This window comes from Jaculus jaculus, chromosome 5, assembly GCF_020740685.1.
Source record: "Jaculus jaculus isolate mJacJac1 chromosome 5, mJacJac1.mat.Y.cur, whole genome shotgun sequence".
Classification (NCBI taxonomy): Eukaryota; Metazoa; Chordata; class Mammalia; order Rodentia; family Dipodidae; genus Jaculus; species Jaculus jaculus.
In genome coordinates, this window is record NC_059106.1 from 64,744,845 (window position 1) to 64,765,804 (window position 20,960).

At 42.1% G+C, this 20,960-nt stretch overlaps 1 protein-coding gene across 16 annotated transcripts in view; it reads right to left on the minus strand.

The window, feature by feature from the left end:
- The window catches only part of Macf1 (microtubule actin crosslinking factor 1), a 436,027-nt gene that overhangs the window by 19,089 nt on the left and 395,978 nt on the right, over window positions 1-20,960 (minus strand). For all 16 annotated transcript variants that reach the window (XM_045149529.1, XM_045149530.1, XM_045149528.1 and 13 more), the window contains 14 exons: window positions 17,879-18,034; window positions 17,420-17,626; window positions 17,182-17,301; window positions 14,673-14,842; window positions 11,255-11,414; window positions 10,814-11,008; window positions 9,822-9,950; window positions 7,683-7,826; window positions 7,406-7,594; window positions 6,151-6,271; window positions 4,485-4,648; window positions 2,998-3,160; window positions 2,053-2,207; window positions 949-1,023 (listed from right to left, as the gene is read on the minus strand). In XM_045149529.1, coding sequence (XP_045005464.1) covers window positions 949-1,023; window positions 2,053-2,207; window positions 2,998-3,160; window positions 4,485-4,648; window positions 6,151-6,271; window positions 7,406-7,594; window positions 7,683-7,826; window positions 9,822-9,950; window positions 10,814-11,008; window positions 11,255-11,414; window positions 14,673-14,842; window positions 17,182-17,301; window positions 17,420-17,626; window positions 17,879-18,034 — 2,148 coding nt within the window. The remainder of the gene's footprint in view (window positions 1-948; window positions 1,024-2,052; window positions 2,208-2,997; window positions 3,161-4,484; window positions 4,649-6,150; window positions 6,272-7,405; window positions 7,595-7,682; window positions 7,827-9,821; window positions 9,951-10,813; window positions 11,009-11,254; window positions 11,415-14,672; window positions 14,843-17,181; window positions 17,302-17,419; window positions 17,627-17,878; window positions 18,035-20,960) is intronic.

Consider the following 20,960-nt stretch of genomic DNA (forward strand, 5'->3'; position numbering starts at 1 on the left):
TACTAGAGAGTGAGCCCCTAAGCCTTGTACATGCTCTGCAAACACTCTTCCAGTGAGCCTGGATTTTCCTGTATTTCAACTGACTATGGCCATCTAAATCCCCTTTGTCAAACAAAGACATTAGACTTTAAGGAATCTTGACAAGCTGTCGAATATAGTTTAGGAGTCCTGTTTTGGGACCCTTGTATATACCCTTCACTCTAATCCCCAAAGAAGCTAAAACACAAGTATAGTTGACTATTGTTATGGTCATACCTGCTAAGTGTTTACAGGGAAAACCACATAGTCTGGCCCACTTGTACACCTTGGCCCCATCTGTATCCCAGCTCATAGCAAGGCACAGCATACTTTGGGGCCAGTGTCAGTTTCCTAGGCCTTTTCTGAGCCATGGAGCCACTCAGGCTTATGACGTCCAGCTCTTTGAGATGAACCACAGTCTTTTTTTTTTTTTTAATTGAAAAAAAATTTTTTGGGAGATAGTTTTGTTATATAACCTTGGTTGGCCTATATGTAGAACATACTGGACTTGACCTTGTCGTGATCTGCCTCTGTCTCCCAAGTACTGGGGTTACAGGCAGGACATCATGCCCAGCTTCAACACTCATCTGGTATAACTGTTTCCAAAGTGCTGTTATCCCCCTGAAAACCTTGGTCAGTAGCAAGGGCTCTGGGATGGCTTCAATTTTGTCAATTACAAATTACTGGATACCTACGTATGGTAACTTTCCAGATGGAACTATGTAGGACACTTAATCAAGCTTAGCCTAAAAGTACAACTGACACCTGGCATTTAGGACTAAGGGAAAAACAGCAATACATTTCCAAACCATGGGCTGTGGGCCCCCAGGTGCCAGGAGGGAGGAGATGTGCTGTGTGTTAGTTGCTTTCACCCCTAAGGCCATAAATGTGGAAAGGACCACCACGAAGGGTGGTGTTCCTCTTCCTTACCCGGTACTTATTTTCTCCAATCTGCTCCACCTGAAACCTTTTTGCACACTTGCACTGAGCCACTTGTCTTGTGACCTGTTGATTGAGAACAAAAGAGTAAAGAGTAGAACAAGACTTCCTACTTAGAGAAACAAGAATTTTTTTAGCATGTAAACAGAAAAGCTATTCATCACTCATGTTTTAAGCATTTTAGGCTTGCCATATGCATTTATCCAAATTTATATAATTATTTTAATTGAGATAAAAGAAACACAAAGAAAACAGATAAAAATTCCTAAGCAACTGTAAAACACATTTGTTTACCTTGCTTCAAAATTCCTTTAGAGGCAAGTGTTAATGCATAAAACCAGATGACTAAGTAAATAATGAACCAAGTTCTATGTCTATCTAGAAGTCTAAAATTCCTCAGCAGTCTTAAGTATACTTCAGGATACTCAAAACCTGCCTTGCCTTTTTCTTGCCAAAGCTTGTAATCAATGAATGCTGGGGTCTCTATGTACTATTAATTAATCTGCTATGTTCCTTTAAACGTTTTTATTTATTTATCTGAGAGACAGAGAGAGAGAGAGAATGAATGAGTGAATGAATGGGAATTGGGTGCACCAGGGCCTCTAGCCACTGCAAATGAACTTTAGATCTCCAGATGCATGTACTACCTTGTTCATCTGACTTTATGTTGGATACTGGGGAATCAAACCTGGGTCCTTTGGCTTTGCAGGCAAGTGCCTTAACCATTAAGCAATCTCTCCAGGCTTGAATCTGCTATTTTCAACATGACACAGCTGCTACATATTGCATTTCACCCTTTGATGCTGTATTTGAAGCTTACTGGATTCGGAGGCAGGACACTCAGGACTGAGATAAGTTGATTCTAAGCAACAATGGTACCTCTGAACTGTGTGTAGCTCCCTGAAAAGTTCCTCTGTGGTCCTCAAAGCATTACCCACTAACTAGTGGTGTAATCCACCTGACTGAGGTAAAACTCAGTCAGAAACCCTTTGGAACTTGTTAAAACAACATCTATATTGAACTTGAAAAAGCTTCCAATAGTCACTTCTCCACAGATGAGATATCCTTTTCAATTCAGGACAGTATAAACCATACCTCATCTTCAATCTTATCTGCATCAGTGGTTGGTCGGTAGGCATCTTTGTTGGGATGGAGAGCAGCCACAAATTCATAGTAGTCAATGTAGCCATCCCCATCCCTGTCAAAAATGTCAGCCACAGCTGTCATCTCTAACTTGGTGGTAGGGAACTCTGGGGAAAAAGGAATCACAATTTGAAACATTAAGAGGGCTTATTCAGTTTGTTGGTAGTCATTCAAAATATCTCAAAATAAATATAAATACCCTCCAAAAAAACTGTATGTTAATTTTTTTCCCTGAACAGCAATACATATGTATTTTAGAAAACTCAGACAATACAATCCCCCCCTCCCCCGGCCCCTGCCCCGCTGAGGTAGGGTCTCACTCTAGCCCAGGCTGACCTGGAATTCACTATGTAGTCTCAGGGTGGCCTTGAACTCATGGTGATCCTCCTAACTCTGCCTCCTGAGTATTGGGACTAAAAGGCGTGCACCACCACACCCAGCTTCAAGTTGGGTGTTTCCTTCTATCTCCCTCTCCACATATTTTTCTTTCTTTCTCTTTTTGTTTTTGGAGATAGTGTCTCGCTCTAGCCCAGGCTGACCTGGAATTCACTCTGTAGTTTCAGGGTGGCCTGAAACTCATAGCGATCCTCCTACCTTTGCCTCCCAAGTACTGGGATTAAAGGTGTGCACCACTACACCCAGCTTTCACATTATGTTCCTAAGATACAGCCTCTCACTGAACTCAGAACTCACCGATTTGGCTAGACAAGCTAGCCAGCCATCTCTGGGAATTCCTCTGCCTCTGCCTAACAGACCACATTCAGGAGACAGTTGTAGTACTTCTTTCCCTAATATTACAGCTTTGCCTTCAGAAGGATAATTTTGCTAGAATATTATAATTCTACATAGTATAAGACATCAGGATGTGACCCATGTTTGGAATAAGACTGGACTCACTGGATGCTAAAATGCCATCAATAAACTCCTGACGTGTTATCTTCCCATCCTGGTCCTTGTCAATGCGCCGGAAGAAATCCATGACTCGAGACTTTTTGTGATTCATCCAACGCATGTACTTTTTCCTCCAAACATCAAAGTCAAAGTTGGCAAATTCCTTCAACTAGACAGAAATCATAGGTGTCAATATGACCTGCTGTTTTGGGCCTAGAGTATACCCAAATCCTCAGGCATTCAATAAAGCCATGCAGGCCTTCAAGGGTACCAACAATGCTATCTCCACATTGTCATTTGTGAAGGCATAGGCTGGCTCATTCAGACTAGAGGGAGAAACAGAAACTGAAAACCCGCCATGGAACATAGAGCATGTAGAATGAGGATGGGCGGAGCCAGTCTTGCTTTCTCTTTGGACTTTTCCAAGGATCACCTCAAAGGGGAAGTCTGAACACTCCTCTTTTATGTTGTTTTAAAGGGCACAGTAATCACACACAGGGCCCACATGAAGAGGCTCATGTTTCCCATCATTTTCCAAGACTGCGATGAGAAAACCTGAGTTCTACATGGGAAACATTAGGAATGCAACCCTGCATCCAAGCATGTGTCTTTGGATGGCATCAGAGGAAGCAAACTGCCCTGCACAGTGGGCAGGGGAATTTTTAGCTACCTGGACCATGTTAGTGAATCACACTCAGAAAGACTTAACAGTGAAGCAGTTTTCCCCCAGTCTTTAAAACTCCAAAGCTGGAAGGAATGGGAGGAAAAAGCGCCAAGAAGCAAATGTGCTGAGAACCCAACTGACCTATGGAAGTAACAACAAAAAAAATAGAGCACTCACTTCTGGGTATAGCTGTTTGATATGCACAAATAAAAAGAATATAGAAGATATTAGATGTTGGTTTTAGAAACTAGAAAGTACATTACCATGTATTTTCTTTCTTTCTTTCTTTCTTTTTTTGGAGGTAGGCTCTCACTCTAGGCCAGGCTGACCTGGAATTCACTATGTAGTCTTAGGCTGGCCTTGACTCACAGCAATCAACCTACCTCTGCCTCCCAAATGTTGGGATTAAAGGCATGTGCCACTATGCCTGGCCAGCACCGTATTTTATACCGGACAATAATACTTCAAGATAGTCTTGCTTTTCATGATCTATTGAAGACTAACAGAGTAACAAGATTATGACGGGCTCATTAATGGCCACTTCTGTATAAAGTATACATCTGGAGATGACTTCTTTAAGTTATATTTCTGATATCTGTATGGTCTGGCTGGTTTCTGGCTTTCTACAGCCAAATGCTACAGCTTTCTCCATCCTGAGTGATTTTCCTATGAAGATGCTTTTTTTCACATGGGGTATGCAGGAAGGAGTACTGAATCAGCACAGATCTGAACCTACTTTTGAAAAAGTGAAGGCATACAAGTCATACTGAGAGGGGTGTTTTATTAAATAAAACAAAAAACACTTAAAGGCCACTTGATGGGGTATTACCTCCTCCAGTCTGTCCAAGGCATCATTCAGCTTCCGCTGGCGCTCCAGAGCTAACAGCCACACCTGCTGCCAACGGGCAGAAAGCTGGTTAATTCGTGGATTTTTTGCTTCAGATTGTGAGAGGATTGGCATGGGAGGAGGTGTGGGTTGACTCAATGGCTTTCCTAAAAGGAAAAATAATCACAAGTTTAGGAATCCTGGTTTTGTCAGTCCATTAAGAAATAACTATGTGAACTTTTTTTTTTTTTCCTTCAAGATAGGGAATTGCTCTAGCTCAGGATGACCTGGAATTCACTATGTAGTCTCAGGTGGCCTCGAACTCACAGTGATCCCTCTGCCTCTGCCTCCTGAGTGCTGGGATTAAAGGCATGCACCACCATGTCCAGCTGTACCTTTTTTTGTTGTTTTTTTCAAAGTACGGTCTCACTTTAGCTAGGCTGACCTAGCACTCACTGTGTAGCCCCAAATTGGCCTTGAACTCAGTGATCGTCCTATCTCAGCCTCCCAAGTGCTGGAATTAAAAGGTGTGTGCCACCTTGCTGGCTTTGGACTTACAATTTTTTAAAAACATTTTTAATTTTTATTTACTTATTATTTGAAAAAGAGAGAGAGAGATAATGGGCACACCAGGGCCTCTAATAGCCACTGCAAATGAACTCCAGATGCATGTGCCACCTTGTGCATCTGGCTTACATGGATCATAGGGAAATCGAACCTGGGTCCTTTGGCTTTGCAGGCAAGCACCTTAACTACTAAGCCATCTCTCCAGCCCCTGGACTTACATTTTAACAGTTATCAGTTGGTAACTAAGAAAAGAAACATGAGACATGGTGATATTTTGGTATGGAGTAATAATTCCAAAACTGTTATTCTAAGATACTCCTAGCTAGCTGAGGATATCTCTAACCATGTCTGTCTACCATACAGAAGTGACTCAATGAAACAGCAATGGACTCTATAGGATCTAATTTATGCTACAATTAAACCAGTGCAATTCAAACATAAATAGTATCAATTATCAAAGCAATGGAAAGGCCAGTGCTAAAGAAAGGCTTCACAACCCTGTAAACTTACACTAACCCAGGAAAATAAAGGATAGCCAGTCAGTGTTAGAAACTACATTTTGAGACTGGGGTGAGGACTCAGTCAATAAAGTGCTTGCTGCACAAGCAAGAAGTCCTGAGTTTGGTTCCCCATGGCTTACTGGCAGCTAGTTTAGGTGATTGAGTGAGCTCCAGGTTCAATGAGAGAACCTGTCTCAAAAAATAAGGTGACTGTGCATGGTGGTGCATGCCTTTAACCCCACAACTCAGTAAGCAGAGCTAAGAGGATCACTTTGAGTTCAATGCCAACCTGGGACTAAAGAGTGAGTACTAAGTCAACCTGGGCTACAGTGAGATCCTACCTAGAAAGCACCAGTAAATAAAATAAATGAACTGGGCAGTGACTAAGGAATACACTTGACATTGACGTCTGTCCTGCACACATGGGCAGGCGCACACACACACGCCCACACATATATGAACTTGCAAAAAAAATTTTTAAAGAAATAACAAAGAAAAAAAAAAACAAGAAATTTTTTCTTCAAATCCAGCATGATTTGGAAAATCAAAACATAATTCCTCTGATAGGCACTTGGTAACAGAACAGTGGGCTGCACACTTACTGCTACCACTGCGAGATTTCTCGATGAAAGGAGCATGGGTGGGCTCTACATTCTTCCTCTTGTATGTCTTGGTGACCCGATCCACGTCAGGTTGTTTGCGTGTCATCTCCTCCATAAATGACTGTCAAATATAAAAATTAGGACAAGTTTAGAATTTTCCTGGTCTAAAACTAAAATAGGAAACTTTTACTTATTTGAGAGAGAGGAAGAGACATACCGGGGCTTCAGCTGAGCCATCTTTCCAGCCCAAGAATCTGAATTCTGTCAATATAACCGATGAGCATCATGAGGCTGGAGAGATGGCTCAGCAGTTAAGGTGATTGCCAGACCTGATGACCTGGGTTCGATTCCCTAGTGCTCATGGAAAGCCAGATACACAGGGTGGCAGGTGTGCCTGGAGTTTGTCTGCAGTGGATGCAGGCTCTGGAGACCCCATACTCACTCTTTTTTCTGTTTGCCTCTTTCTGAATGTCTCTCAACTAAATAAAAAACAACAACAAAAAGGGCTAGAGGGATGGCTTAGTGGTTAAGGATTTGCCTGCAAAGCCAAAGGACCCAGGTTTGATTCCCAAGAACCCATATAAGCCAGATGGACAAGAGGGCGAGTGCATCTAGAGTTTGTTTGCAAGCTCTAACATATGCATGTGTTCTCTCTCTGTCAAATAAATAAACAAAAATAAAATATATTAAAAACAAAACAAACAAAAATGAGAGGCTGGAGATATGGCTCACGGGTTAAGGCACTTGACTGCCAATCCTAATGACCCAAATTCAATTCCCCAGTACCCACATAAAGCCAGATACACAAAGTGGTGCATGCATCTGGAGTTCATTTGCAGCAGCTAGAGGTCCTGGTGTGCCCATTCTCTGCCTGTATGTTCTATCTGCCTCTGCTTGCCAATAAATTAAAAAAAAAAAAAAAAAAAAAAGCATGAAAAGGGCTAGAAATGTAGTTAGTAGTAGACCCTGTATCTAACACATACAAAGCCCAAGGTTCAATCCCTAGCAAGGGGTAGGGGGAGCAAGAAGCCCAAACAAACCCAACCAAGAAACTGCAGTACTGGAGGACATCTTGATGTCAGCTGGATGAATTAACACATGTCCAGATTCCTAACTCATGAAAATTATGAGAAAGAAGTATGCTATTCTAAGCTAATGAGTCTGTGGTACTATGTATAGTAGCCATGTAGAAACGAATTCACAGGCAAAGAGAACGGGCTCCACGAGGCAGAAAATACCAGTGAGGGGAGGGTACCTGATGTTCTGTGATAAGAGCTTTGACTCGGTCAATGTTCTGAGGGATCGGCTCCTGGTCCCGCTGAATGAGAGTGGTCTCAGCCCACTGGATCCAGGCCAGCAGTTCTTCCAGGAGTTCAGCGTTAGCCACCAGTTCTGACAGAGCTGCTTCCAAGCGCTGCTGGTGCTGCTTTGCCCATGTCAGGACCTATGAAGAAAGAAGGAAACCATGGTCTCTTTCAGAAAAGCACATCCTTTAGTACTAAGGCCTCCTAACTGGGTGTATGGTGATTCACCTCCTCGAAGCGAGCTCGTATGATGGTGATCCAGTGTTTGATGGTCGTGATGCAATCCGGATGACAGACAGCCAGGATAACTTCCCCCATTGCCACTGCTGCATTCACATCTACTCGCTTTTCTTCCACCTTTTTCATGAAATCCTACAAACAAGTCAAAAACAGAGACTTAGAATGTCCTTGGCATCTTCTATCCAGTTCTCAAAGATCTGTGTATTGGGCTGGTGAGATGGCTCAGAAGTTAAAGGTGTTTGCTTGCAAAGTCTGCTGGCCTAGGGTCAACCCCCTAGTACCCACATAAAGGTAAATGCACAAAGTGGCACATATGTCTGGGGCTCGTTTGCAGTGTCATGAGGACCTGGTACACCGTGCTTTCTCTCTTACTGTAAAATAAATGAGCAAAAAATATTTTAAAAATGGAAGCCAGGCATGGTGGTGCACATTTTTAATCCCAGCACTCTAGAGGCAGAGGTAGGAGGTTCACCATGAGTTTGAGGTTACCCTCAGACTACTGAGTGAGTTCCAGGTCAGCCTGGGCTAGAGTGAAACCCTACCTCAAAAAATCAAAACCAAAAAAACAAAAAACTTTTAAAATGACTAAAACAAAAATGTGGGAAGTAACAGGTGCACATAGGAATTTTCTCTACTAGAGATGAGAAGGACTAGGGTACAGGTACGCCTTTATTCCCTCTGCATGTTCCTATTCTTGCTTCCTTCCTCCTTTAAATCTTATTTTTATTTATTTCCACATTCCATAAGTGTATTTGTCTTAGAAAAATATAATGACAATTACTTGGAAGGCTGAAGTGGGAGGATCCCTGTGAGTTCAAGGTCAGCCTGGGCCAGAGTGAGACCCCACCTCAAAACAAACAACAAACAAAAAAACACAAACAAACTAAAAAAACACCCCCCAAACCAACATTAGAATAAAAAGGCATATCCAGGATTAAAATATCTAGATACGTAACATGAAAACTAAAAAAAAAGAAAGAAATTTCCACCTCATTAGGGCCAACTGTAGCTTGGTAACTGATCCCAGGGAATCACACTACAGCCCAAAGCTAGCAACATAATGAAAGTCAAAAGAGGCATGTACTAGTGAGAAGTAAAGAAGGGGAATGGAGTTGGGTCATGGTGGCACTCACCTGTAATGCCAGCATTTGGAGGGCTGAGGCAGGAGATTTGGGAGTTAAGGCTAACCTGGGCAGCACAGTGAGACCCTGGCTTAAAAAACAAACATGTTTCTGGGCATGGTGGCGCATGCCTTTAATCCCAGCATTTGAGAAGCAGAGGTAGGAGGACTGCCGTGAGTCTGAGGTCACCTTGAGACTACTTAGTGAATTCCAGGTCAGTCTGGGCTACAGTGAGACCCTACCTCAAAAAAACTAAACAAAAATAATAGTAAAAAAAAATAAAAATAAAAAAATTTAATGAATAAATGTTGATGTTTTACAACATTCTGGACTTTCTTTATAGAATACCATGCTGTTTTCCTTGTTTAAAGGTGCTTACATGTGAACCTTGCTAACCTGGGTTCAGTTCCTCAGCCACTCAAATAAACTCAGATGGGTATTCATTTGCAGTGGCAAGAAGCCCTGGGGTGCAAAACACACATATACCCATGTAAAGAAATGTATATAAAAATTTTTTAAATGAGCTGGATATGGTGGTGTATGCCATTAATCCCAGCATTAGGGAGGCAGAAGTAGGAGGCTCTCCATGAGTTTGAGGCCAGCCTGAGACTACATAGTGAATTCTAGGTCAGTCTGGGCTGCAGTGAGACCCTACCCCAAAAACAAAACAATCAAACAAAATTAATCAAACAAACAAAAGAATTTTTTAATGAGCAAATGTTGATGTTTTAAAGCATTATGGGCTTTTTTTAAATAGAATACTATGCATGTTTTACTACTGCAAAAGACCAAAATAATAATAATAATAATAATAATAATACTACATGTAGATGTTAAAACACAGTCACATTCCTCCACCTGTGCTGAGTGAACAAGGTGGCCCACTTTGGTTTTGCTTGTTTTCATAGTGGGCCTGACATTTCTAAGCAATGCTGCCTTCCTTTGTAATGGGGCAGCTCTCACCATGGTGGGTAGCACAGATCACCTAACTCTGAGGCTGGATTACCTTATGGGTGTCAATAAGAGACTGCAGGGACTCTGTATCATCAGGAAGTGCCCCCCTAAAGCGAAGTGTTTGCTCTGCTTCAGAAAGCCACTCCAGCAGTATGTGGACTGTGTCCCGAAACTCTTCTGCCTGAAATAAACAAGCATGAAAGATGTCATATGCCTGTGTAGCTGAGGTCCTAGACACTAGGGTACACCAGTAGAAGGGTCCAGGACTAACAGAGACACTTGAAACCCTTATCAAAGCACCACAAAGATCATCTTAATTTGTAGATCTTTTTTTCTTTTTCAAGGTAGGGTCTCACTCTAGACTAGGCTGTCCTGGAACTCACTCTGTAGTCTTAGGGTAGCCTTGAACCCACAGTGATACTGCTCTCTGCCTACGAGTGATCAGATCAAAGGCGTGCATCACCACACTTGGGTTAATTTGTAGATCTTTAAAAATCAAGGGCCAGGTGTGGTGGCGCCGGCCCTTGATCCCAGCACTTGGGAGGCTGAGGTAGGAGAATTACTGTGAGTTTCAGGCCACTCTAAAAGTCTACATTATGAATTCCAGGTCATCCTGGGCTAGTATGACATTCTACCTTGAAACAAACAAACAAACAAACAAACAAACAAACAAACAAACAAACACACACACACACACACCAACAAAACAAAAAAGCCAATTGAATTTGCTATAAAAGTGACTAGCTAAAGTCTTACATGACATTCAGAATACCAATTTCAATTTTTTTTTTCCTTTTGGTTTTTTGAGGTTGGGTCTCACTCTGGCTCATGTTGACCTGGAATTAACCACATAGTCTCAGGGTGGCCTCGAACTCACGGCGATACTCCTATCTCTGCCTACCGAGTACTAAGATTAAAGCCACCACGCCTGGCTTCCAATTTCAATTTTATGTTCATTTTAAAGCTGGGTAGACTCAGTGGTCCATAAACTAAAATCCACCTGCTTAGATCCCCTGCCACGAGTTAACCCAATAAATCTCTTACCTGTTTTAAGGCCTTCTCAAGTCGGCTTTGCTTGGAAACAGACAGTTTGCACACAGTGTCCCAGCGCGTGCTCAGTTCCTGGAGCTGCCCTTTGACCCACGTGGTGTCGTCCCGACTATTCTCAATCAGTTCTCTGCCTGACCGCTTTAGGACTTGAACGGTGCCAGTTCGCTTTCCCAGTTCCTTCTGGAAAACCTAGAAGACAAGAGAAATCATTTATTTGATAAATGTTTTGAGCACAGGGAGTAAAACCACAGGGAAAGTTATCATTTCCTTGGGAGTTCTGTGAGGAAAGGAGGATGATATGTCAGAGAAAACAGGTGACTCATGTTGGGAGTATGTACTATTCTTTTCCTACATGATTAACTCGGAGCAGAAGGTGCACAGGGAGGGAAAATCCTATGGCTTTCCTGTCCATGAAGCCCCCATCTCACTCCTCACCTTATGGGCATCCATGAGGTTCATGACAAGGTCAAGGTCCCCATGTACTGGCTGGTCCTCAGCTAGCTGGGGCTCCACTTTGTATAGCCAGTCAACCAAGGCCTGCAAAGCATCCATGAACTGGCCAGAAAACAGAAGGGCTTCCTCCAACTTGTGCTGCCTGAGAAAACATATAAACCCCAGTTTTTAATTAATGGTTCACAACTGACTGCTGGAAAGGAATATAGCATGAACTCTATAAAGACAATAACTTCTATGTTACAACAGTTAGAAATAGAGTGAAAAGTGATGAGATGCCCAGACATTTTAAATCAAACCCTTTCTAGAATGGATTAAAATGCAGCACAGGGGACAGGTATGAATGCATTATGGACATCTTACACTAATGACAGGGGATACACTCTAACAAACCAAGGTTTGTGATAATTACATTATAGCACTCCAAGCCCAGAACAACAGTTTGAGAAATAAACTAACCCTATACTAATTGTGTGACACCGGGTCACTTCTGATTCTCAGAACTCTAGTCAGTTCATCCAAAACAATGGGGCTGGAGAGATGCCTTAGTGGATAAGATGCTTGTCTGTGAAGGCAAAGGACACAGGCTTGATTCCCCAGTACCCATATACACCAGATGGTGCATGCATCTGGAGTTTGTTTACAGTGGTTAGAGGCACTGGTATGCCCATTCTGTCTGTCTGTCTGCCTGTCTCTCATTTAAATAAATAAATAAAAAACAAACAAAAACCACAGTGGGTACATCAAAAACAGAATGAGTATGAGTAGATAAAAGTACATTTAGAGGGCTGGAAAGATGGCTCAGCAGTTAAGGCACTTACTTGCAAAGTCAAAGGACCCAGGTTCAGTTTCCCAATACACATATAATCCAGATAGATGCACAAGGTGGTTCATGTGTATAGTGTTTGCAGTGGCTAGAAGCCTTGGTGGAATTTTTTTTTTTTTTTTTTTTTTTTGGTTTTTGAGGTAGGGTCTCACTCTAGCCCAGGCTAACCTCGAATTCACTATGGAGTTTCAGGGTGGCCTCAAACTCACGGCGATCCTCCTACCTCTGCCTCCCGAGTGCTCAATCTTCCTACCTCTGCCTCCCGAGTACTGGGATTAAAGGTGTGTGCCACCATGCCTGGCTTGCCTTGGTGCAATTATACTCTTTCTCTCTATTTGGCTTTCTCTCTCTCCCTCCCTTAAATAAATAAATATTAAAAATTTTAGGGCTGGAGGGATGGATTAGCAGATAACGTGCTCATCTGCAAAGGACCCAGGTTTGATTCCCCAGAACCCATGTAATCCATATGTACAAGGTGGCACATGCTTTTGGAATTTCTTTGCAGCAGCTAAATGCCTTGGTGTGCCCATTCTCTCTCTCTTAACTTAAATTAAAAGGTTACTTTTAAAAAAGTAGGTTAAAAGGGCCAAACAGATGACTTAGCATTTAAGTCACTTTTCTGCGAAGCCTAAGGACCCAGGTTCAATTACCCAGAACCCATATAAGACAGATACACAAAGTAGTAGATGCATCTGGAGTTTGTTTGCAGTGGTTAGAGGCCCTGGTGCATTCATTTTCTCCCTCCCTTTCTCTCATAAATAAATAAAAATAAAATATTTGGCCAGGTGTGGTGGCACATGCCTTTAATCCCAGCACTTGAGAGGCAGCGGTAGGAGGATTGCTGTGAGTTCAATCCCAGGTCAACCTGGGTTAGGGTGAGACCCTACCTCGAAAAACCAAAAATAAATAAATTAAATAAATTAAATATTTAATAAAAAATAGGTTAAAATGCCTCATAATAGGAGGAAAAGATGATGATGTCAAAATGAAAGAGAGACTAATGGGGAAAGGAGATATGACGGAGTGTGGTTGTGAAGGGGAAAGTGGGAGAGGGGAGGGAATTATTATGGTTTATTGTCTATAAGTATGGAAGCTGTCAATGGAAAAACAAAGCACATTTAAAAGCAAACTGCCCCAGCACTTAGGAGGCAGAGATAGGAGGAGTGCTGTGATTTCACAGCTAGCCTGAGATTACACAGTGAATTCCAAGTCAGTCTGGGCTAGGGCAAGACCTTCCCTCGAAAAACCATACACACGCATACACATAAATATGCACAGGTTAAAACCCTAGTTCTGCCAGTTAGTAACCTTGGGGAAGTCCAGAAACTTATTTATTTGAGGGGAGAAGGAAGGGAGGGAGAATATGGGCAAGCCAGGACCTCTATCCTACTGCAAAGAAGTCCAGATACATGCACCTTCTTGTGCATCTGGCTTTACATGGATACTGGGGAAGTGAACTTGGGTCAATTGGCTTTGCAGGCATGCACCTTCACTGCCAAGTTATCTCTCCAGCTCTAGAAACCTCTTTGTAATTATTTCTTCATCTATAAAATGGGAATAATAATAGTAGCTTCCTCATTTGTTTTTATGAAGATCACTGAATATCAGGCACTGTTCAGCATTAACTTAGTTTAATAAAGGCCTGGGATTATGGCTGAGTATATGCACTGTGCAAGACATACACTGAAGACAGCCACTGGTATTACAAATTGGTGATTTACAAGTATTTAAGAGTTACTAATATGAACTTTTGTTTTGTTTTCAGGTAGGGTTTTACTCTAGCCTAGGATGACCTGGAACTCATTCTGTATTCCCAGGCTGGCCTCAAACTCACAGCAATTCTACCTCTGCCTCCCAAGTGCTGGGAGTAAAGGGATATGCCACCATACCTAGCTAATTGTGTTTAATTTGGAGGCAGAGTCTCACTCTAGCCCAGACTGACCTGAAACTATGTAGCCCAGGCTGGTGTTGAACTCACAGAACCTACCTTAGCCTTCTGAATGCTGAGATTATTGGCATAAACCAACATGCCTGGCTTCTATTTTTTTGAGACAGGGTTTCATAATGTAGTTCAGTGTAGCCTGGAGCTCACTATACAGCCCAAGCTGTCCTTGAACTCAAGGCATTCTTCTGCCTCAGCTTTTTTTTTTTTTTTTTGGGGGGAGGGAGTGGGTAAGGCAACACTCTAGCTAAGACTGACCTGGAATTCACTATGTAGTCTCAGGGTGGCCTTGAACTCATGGCAATGCTCCTACCTCTGCCTCCTGAATGCTGGGATTAAAGGCGTGCACCACCACACCCCGCTGCCTCAGTTTCTTAAGTGCTGGGAATTTGCAGGCATGAGCCCAAACACTAATCTGTTACTATTATTGGCTTGATTTTATGGGCCTTTCCTTGCTATATAGCAAAGTTTAAGTCCAAAACAAAAATTTTACAGCAATTTGATCAAATCACTTCACAACACTTTGAATTCAAAATCTCTTACTGATAGATTTATCATCATTTGAATTTAGCGCTAAGTCTCTTAGATCCTATGCCATATCACAAAGCCCTCAAGGAGACACTCATGCTCACCGCTCCACAGACTTGCCACAGACAGTATCCCATTTGTCTCTGACTTCTCCCAATAAATTGTCGAGTTTCTGTGTATCGTCAGCAAGCAAAGTCTTTTCCTTCAGTGCTCTGCCAGTTCTAATTGTGGTATCATATACAGGCTGTTTGCCACCAAGAGTTTTCTGAAATTCCTGTTACCAGAAAAGACAAAAAAAATATTAAAAAATGAGAAGATGGCACAAGGTCCTCATCAGTTTAATCCCCAGTACGGGGGGAGGGAGGGTGCATAGGAGGGGGACTCTTGATTTGGAATACATTTTTTTTTTTAGTTTTCAGGTTATAAAACCAAATATTGATTGAAAAACTGAATTACCACTAACAACAACTTATCCTTAAGATATTACATTTTTTTTTTGTTTATGCAACATATAGCAGTAAATGGCAATTTCTAAAGTCCTATAGGTTAGTTACTCTCATAACCAGTTTGATTGAAAAAAAAATTTTTTTGAGGTAGGGTCTCACTCTAGCCCATGCTGACCTGGAATTCACTAAGTAGTCTTAGGTTAGCCTCAAACTCACGGTCCTCTTACCTTTGCCTCCCAAGTGCTGGGACTAAAGGTATGTGCCACCATGCCCAGCTTGAATTGTTATTGAAAATAAAATGTCCTAGTGTCAAGATATCAAATGGGAACTGGAGAGATGGTTCAGCAATTTCTGTGCAAACATGAGGGCCTGAGGAGGCCTGTCAGACAGCTGAAGTTCAATCCCCAGGACCCACATAAATAACTGGGTGTGGCCACTGAAGATTGCAATCCCAGTAGAGTAAGACATGTGATGTTCTGCTCCGGCCACTGCAGGCAACTGCACATTGTTAAAATAAATAAAAGATACTTGGGGCTGGAGAGATGGCTTAGCAGTTAAGGCGTTTGCCTGTGAAGCCTAAGGACCCAGGTTTAATTCCTCAGTACCTACGTGAGCCAGATGCACAACGTGGTGCATGCATATGGAGTTTGTTTGCAGTGGCTGGAGGTCCTGATGTGTCCACATTCTCCCTCTTTGCCTGTTTCTTCCTCTCTCTATCTCCCTCAAATAATAAATAATGATACAGAAAGAAAGACACAAAATGAAACACGGGCTGCCTGTAATGCTCAGTGGCAGAGCACTTGTGTAGCATATGTGAGGTTCTAGGTTCAAAACTCAGGAATGCAAAATAAATAAATAATAGATAAACAAACAATGGAACCCTGGTTTAATTATCATCTTGCATGCCTCCCAAGACCCATGTGGCTCAGATTGCCCTGGAACTCTCAGTCCTCCTGGAATGCTAAGGTTATAGGCATGTGTCACCATGTGAAGATTTGTCATCTTGATTTTTTTCTTTAAAGTTTTTCGAGGTAGGGTCTTACTCTAGCCCAACCTGGCCTGGAATTCACTACAGTCTCAGGTTGGCCTTGAACTCAGTGATCCTCCTACCTCTGCTTCCTGCAATTAAAGGCATGTGCACCAAGCCCAGTATCAACTTGACATTTTAATATTAACCTTTTTGTTTTGTTTTGTTTTTTCAAAGTTAGGTCTCACTCTAGCCTAGGCTGACCTAGAATTCACTATATGTGGTGGTTTGATTCAGATGTCCCCCATAAACTTAGGTGTTCTGAATGCTAGGTTCCCAGTTGATGGCGATTTGGAAATTAACGCCTCCTGGAGGGAGTGTATTGTTGGGGTGGGCTTATGGGTATTATAGCCAGTTTCCCCTTGTCAGTGTTTGGCACACTCTCCTGTTGCTATTGTCCACCTTGTGTTGGCCAGGGGGTGATATCTACTACTCTCTGCTCATGCCATCATTTTCTCCTGCCATTGTGAGCTTCCTCCTCGACCCTGTAAGCCAAAATAAACCTCTTTTTTTTTTTCTTCCCACAAGCTGCTCTTGGTTGGGTGATTTCTACCAGCAATGTGATCCTGACTGCAACACTATGTAGTCTCAGGCTGGCCTTGAAATCACAGCAATCCTTCTATCTCTGCCTTCTGAGAGCTGGAATTAAGAGTGTGTACCACCAAGCCCAGCAGAGAGAAAAAAAGAGGCATACCAGGGCCTTCTGTCACTACAAACAAACCCCAGATACATGGGCCACTTTGTGCATCTGGCTTTTTGTGGGTACTGGCAAATCACAGCCAGATTGCCAGGCCCTGTAGGCAAGCACCTTAACTGCTGAACTATCTCTCCAAACTGTCTTTTCTCTCTCTTTTTTTTTAAGAGAGAATTGGTGAGCCAGGTCCTCAGCCACTGAAATCAAACTCCAGATGCTTGTGCCACCTAGTGGGCATGTGCAACCTTGTGCTCACCTCATCTTTGTGCATCTGGTTAACCTGTGATCTGGGTCTCAGGCTTCACAGGCAAGCACCTTAACCACTAAGCCATCTCTCCAGCCCCAGCCTTTATTTTGTTTTTAACTAGCTCTGATTTCTATTTTTAGCATGCTACAAGCTTTAGTGAGTACCAAGCTCAGAACCTCAGAATAATTAACTGCTTTACCTTATGTTTAGAAAGCTGGAGTTTGATCTTGTCTGGATCGTTGGATATTTCCAGTTCTGAGTCGAGATGACCCTCTGCATCCTCTAGCCAGTCAATCAATTTTTTCCAAGCTTCATGGAACTAAAATTAAATAAGAAATAAGCTACAGCAAAAATAAATGTACAAATTAACTTGTTTATGATAATTATTTCAGAAATTTGAAACCCAAGGTTGTTTGCAAAGTTGTTTTAAATCTTACTTGTTTTGCCCGCTTCCTGGCATCATCTAGTGATCGTCCCCTTTCAATAGATCGCTGGACAACCTTCTCCCACCGAGACTGAACGCTAACCAACAAATTCTTGATCAAGACGACATCCTGTTTTTGGCTAAGGAACTTTAACTGATTCCCAGTTTGATCCAGCTCAATGATCTGGTCTCGATGAGCATTTACTTCATTGGCAAAAACCTGAGGGAACAATATTGCTCTTTTAGACTTAAGGGAATGGAAACTGCCTTCTTTTGAATGAATCCTTTCATTTTTATTTATTTTTTGAAGTGAAGTTTCACTCTAGCCCATGTTGACCTGGGACACACTCTGTAGCCCCAAGCTGGCCTTGAACTCACAGTGATCCTACCTCAGCCTCCACAGTGCCAGGATCACCATGCCCAGCTGAAAGAATCCTTTTAAAAGGAAGACAACACCATAAATCATAGTTACCTTGTGCTCCTCTATCTGGGAAAGGACAGTGTTTAGGATCAGGCTGGGAGGAGAGGCGATGTTTAAGCTCTGCTCTGCTAAGGTTAGCCAATTAATAAATTCTTGCAGGGAATTCTGGAATTCTGTTGCCAAGCTGAGGGCCTCTTCCAGCTTTGACTGTATTTTAAACAAAACAAACACGAAAAGTGCCAAATTCAGAAATCTAGCTTCAATGACAAAGGCATAAAATAAATACCAAATTAAATCACTTCTAAATAGGTAGACTCACTAATCTGCTTTTAAATATGCCTTGCTTGTAATGAAGAGAACCTTTAATATTAGTATCTGAAACTAAAACATCTGGACAAGAACCATGAATAAGGAAAAGGAGAAAGCACAATTCATAGCTATATTTTCTGGGCTATTCTCTTACTTCCTGGGCCATTTACTGAATATGAGAAGTCCCTTTAGTGGTGAAAGCTACAGAACCTAAATCCTGCTCTGTATATTTTATGGTGTGAAGATATCTAAATGAAAAGCACATTAAAGATCAGTGTAAAGATGACACTCACTGAAGTGTCCCCTTTAAATATAGGTTTTGGAAAATATGGCACATGAAAGTATGACTGAGCCTGAAATATATGCTTATACCACAGCACTGAGAGAGCTGTGACATTCTGGGCAAAATTCTAGATGTGAATTTTTCAAACAGCTTGATCTAAATCAGAATGGAAAAACAGTGGCTCATTCAGGACAATGCTACTGTCCATGAAAGCACCTCCAGTCCAGTGTTCACAAGTTCCATTTTTAGGGACTTCTACCCCTAGAACCTCAGTGATCTCTTTTACCTCTGGCCTATCTACTAGGAAGGCAAGTAAAATAACGAATGTTAAAAATAAACATATCGGAAAAAAAAAAATATCGGGCTGGAGAGATGGCTTAGTGGTTAAGCACTTGCTTGTGAAGCCTAAGGACTTCAGTTCGAGGCTCGAATACCCAGGACCCACATAAACTAGAAGCACAAGGTGGTGCATACATCTGGAGTTCATTTGCAGTGGCTGGAGGCCCTGGTGCACCCATTCTCTCTCTCTCTCTGCCTCTATCTCTCTCTGTCACTCTCAAATAAAATAAATAAATAAATATATCCATGGGGTTGGAGAGAGGGTCAGTGGTTAAAGGTGCCAGCCTGGGGTTCAATTCTCTAGTACCCATATGAAGCCAGACACAAGAGTGCAAGCATCTGGCATCAAGAAACCTTGGTGCACCCACACACACATGCAAATAAATAAAACTTGAATATGTTAAAATGAATACATTCATGGGAAAACCTCAAGAGTTATACTAAAACTATTAACTGTAATCGATTGGATAACAAATGATTATTCGTTATTTTAGGCTATTTTACCTGCTACTGAATGTTCTAAAAATGTACAGTGCTCTTTGGTAAAATGTTTGCCTAGTAAATGTAAAGAATAGGTTCAATTCCCAGCACCCCCCCCCCAAAAAAAGTATAAACAATCTAAACAAGTCAGGTGTGATACTAAAGTCTACCTCAAATCTATCATAGAAATGTTTGAAATGAATACAGTTCCAAGATGATTTACTCTGTGTTATTAAACCTACACACCCTTTACTATAGCACGATGCGCTTTCCCCCCTAGTTTTTCAAAGTAGGGTATTGTTCTAGCCCAGGTTGACCTGGAATTCACTATGTACTCTCTAAGTGGCTTTGAATTCACAGCAATCCTACCTCTGCCTCCCATGTGCTGGGATTAAAGGTATACGCCACCACACTTGGCACTATGCATATTTATTTTTTATATTAGTGAGAGAGAGAGAATTGGCATGCCAGGGCCTCAGCTACTGTAATTGAATTCCCAATACTTGCACCACCTAGCATGCATGTGTGAACTTGTCCTTGCTTCACCTTTTGTGTGTCTGGCTTACATAGAATCTGGAGAATTGAACACTGCTTTGCAGACAAGCACCTTAACAGCTAAGCCATCTCTCCAGCCCTATGCACTTTTTTTTTTGAATTTTTTTTTTACTTGAGAAAGAGGGGGGGGGGAATTGGAGCACCCTTCCAGCCACTGTGACCAAACCCCAGATGCTCGCGCTACCTTGTGCGCATGTGTGACCTTGCACACTTGCATCACCTTGTGCAAGTCTGGCTTATGTGGAACCTGGAAAGTAGAACATGGGTCCTTAGAATTCCAGGCAAGTGCCTTAACCACTAAGCCATTTCTCCATTCCCATTATGCACATTTAATAAAAGGTTTTACTGATCTGAATGTAATATTCTCACACAACCAGGAACAACCATTCTTTTTTTGTTTGTTTGTTTTTTTTGAGATAAGGTCTCACTCTAGCTCAGGCTGATCTGGACTTCACTATGTACTCTCAGGGTGGCCTTGAACTCTTGACAATCCTACCCCTGCCTCCCGAATGCTAGGATTAAAGGTGTGTGCTACCATGCCTGTCTCTATTCTTTTTAAAAAAAATTATTTGTGTGTGTGTACATGCCAGGGCCTCTTGCCACTACAAATACATGCCAGGTTTATGAGCCACTTTTGTGTCTGGCTTTAGGTGGGTACTGGGGAATCAAACCTGGATTGGCAGGCTTTGGAGGCAAATGCCTATAACTGCTGAGCCCTCTTCTCAGTCCAGAAATAACTAATTCTTGACAACTGGCTTTGCTTAATCAGTTCCATTATTGAGAAAAAAAAAAAAATTGGCGGCAGGCAGTGGGGGACGAGGACATGAACAACAGGGTCTTTTATGTTCCAGAATGGCCTAAACTTGAGATGCACCTACCTTAAACTCCCAAGTACTGGGGTTTCAGGTGTGTGTCCCCATGCCCAGGCAGAAAACTTAATTATGGGCCAGAATCCGCCTATTTTTCTTTTTTTTTTTTTTTCGAGGTAGGGTCTCACTCTGGCTCAGGCTGACCTGGAATTCACTATGTAGTCTCAGGGTGGCCTTTAACTCTCGGTGATCCTCCTACCTCTGCCTCCCGAGTGCTGAGATTAAAGGCGTGCGCCACCACGCCCGGCTTGTTTTTCTAAATATAGCTATATACCCAGTCTTTTGACCAGTTTTAATA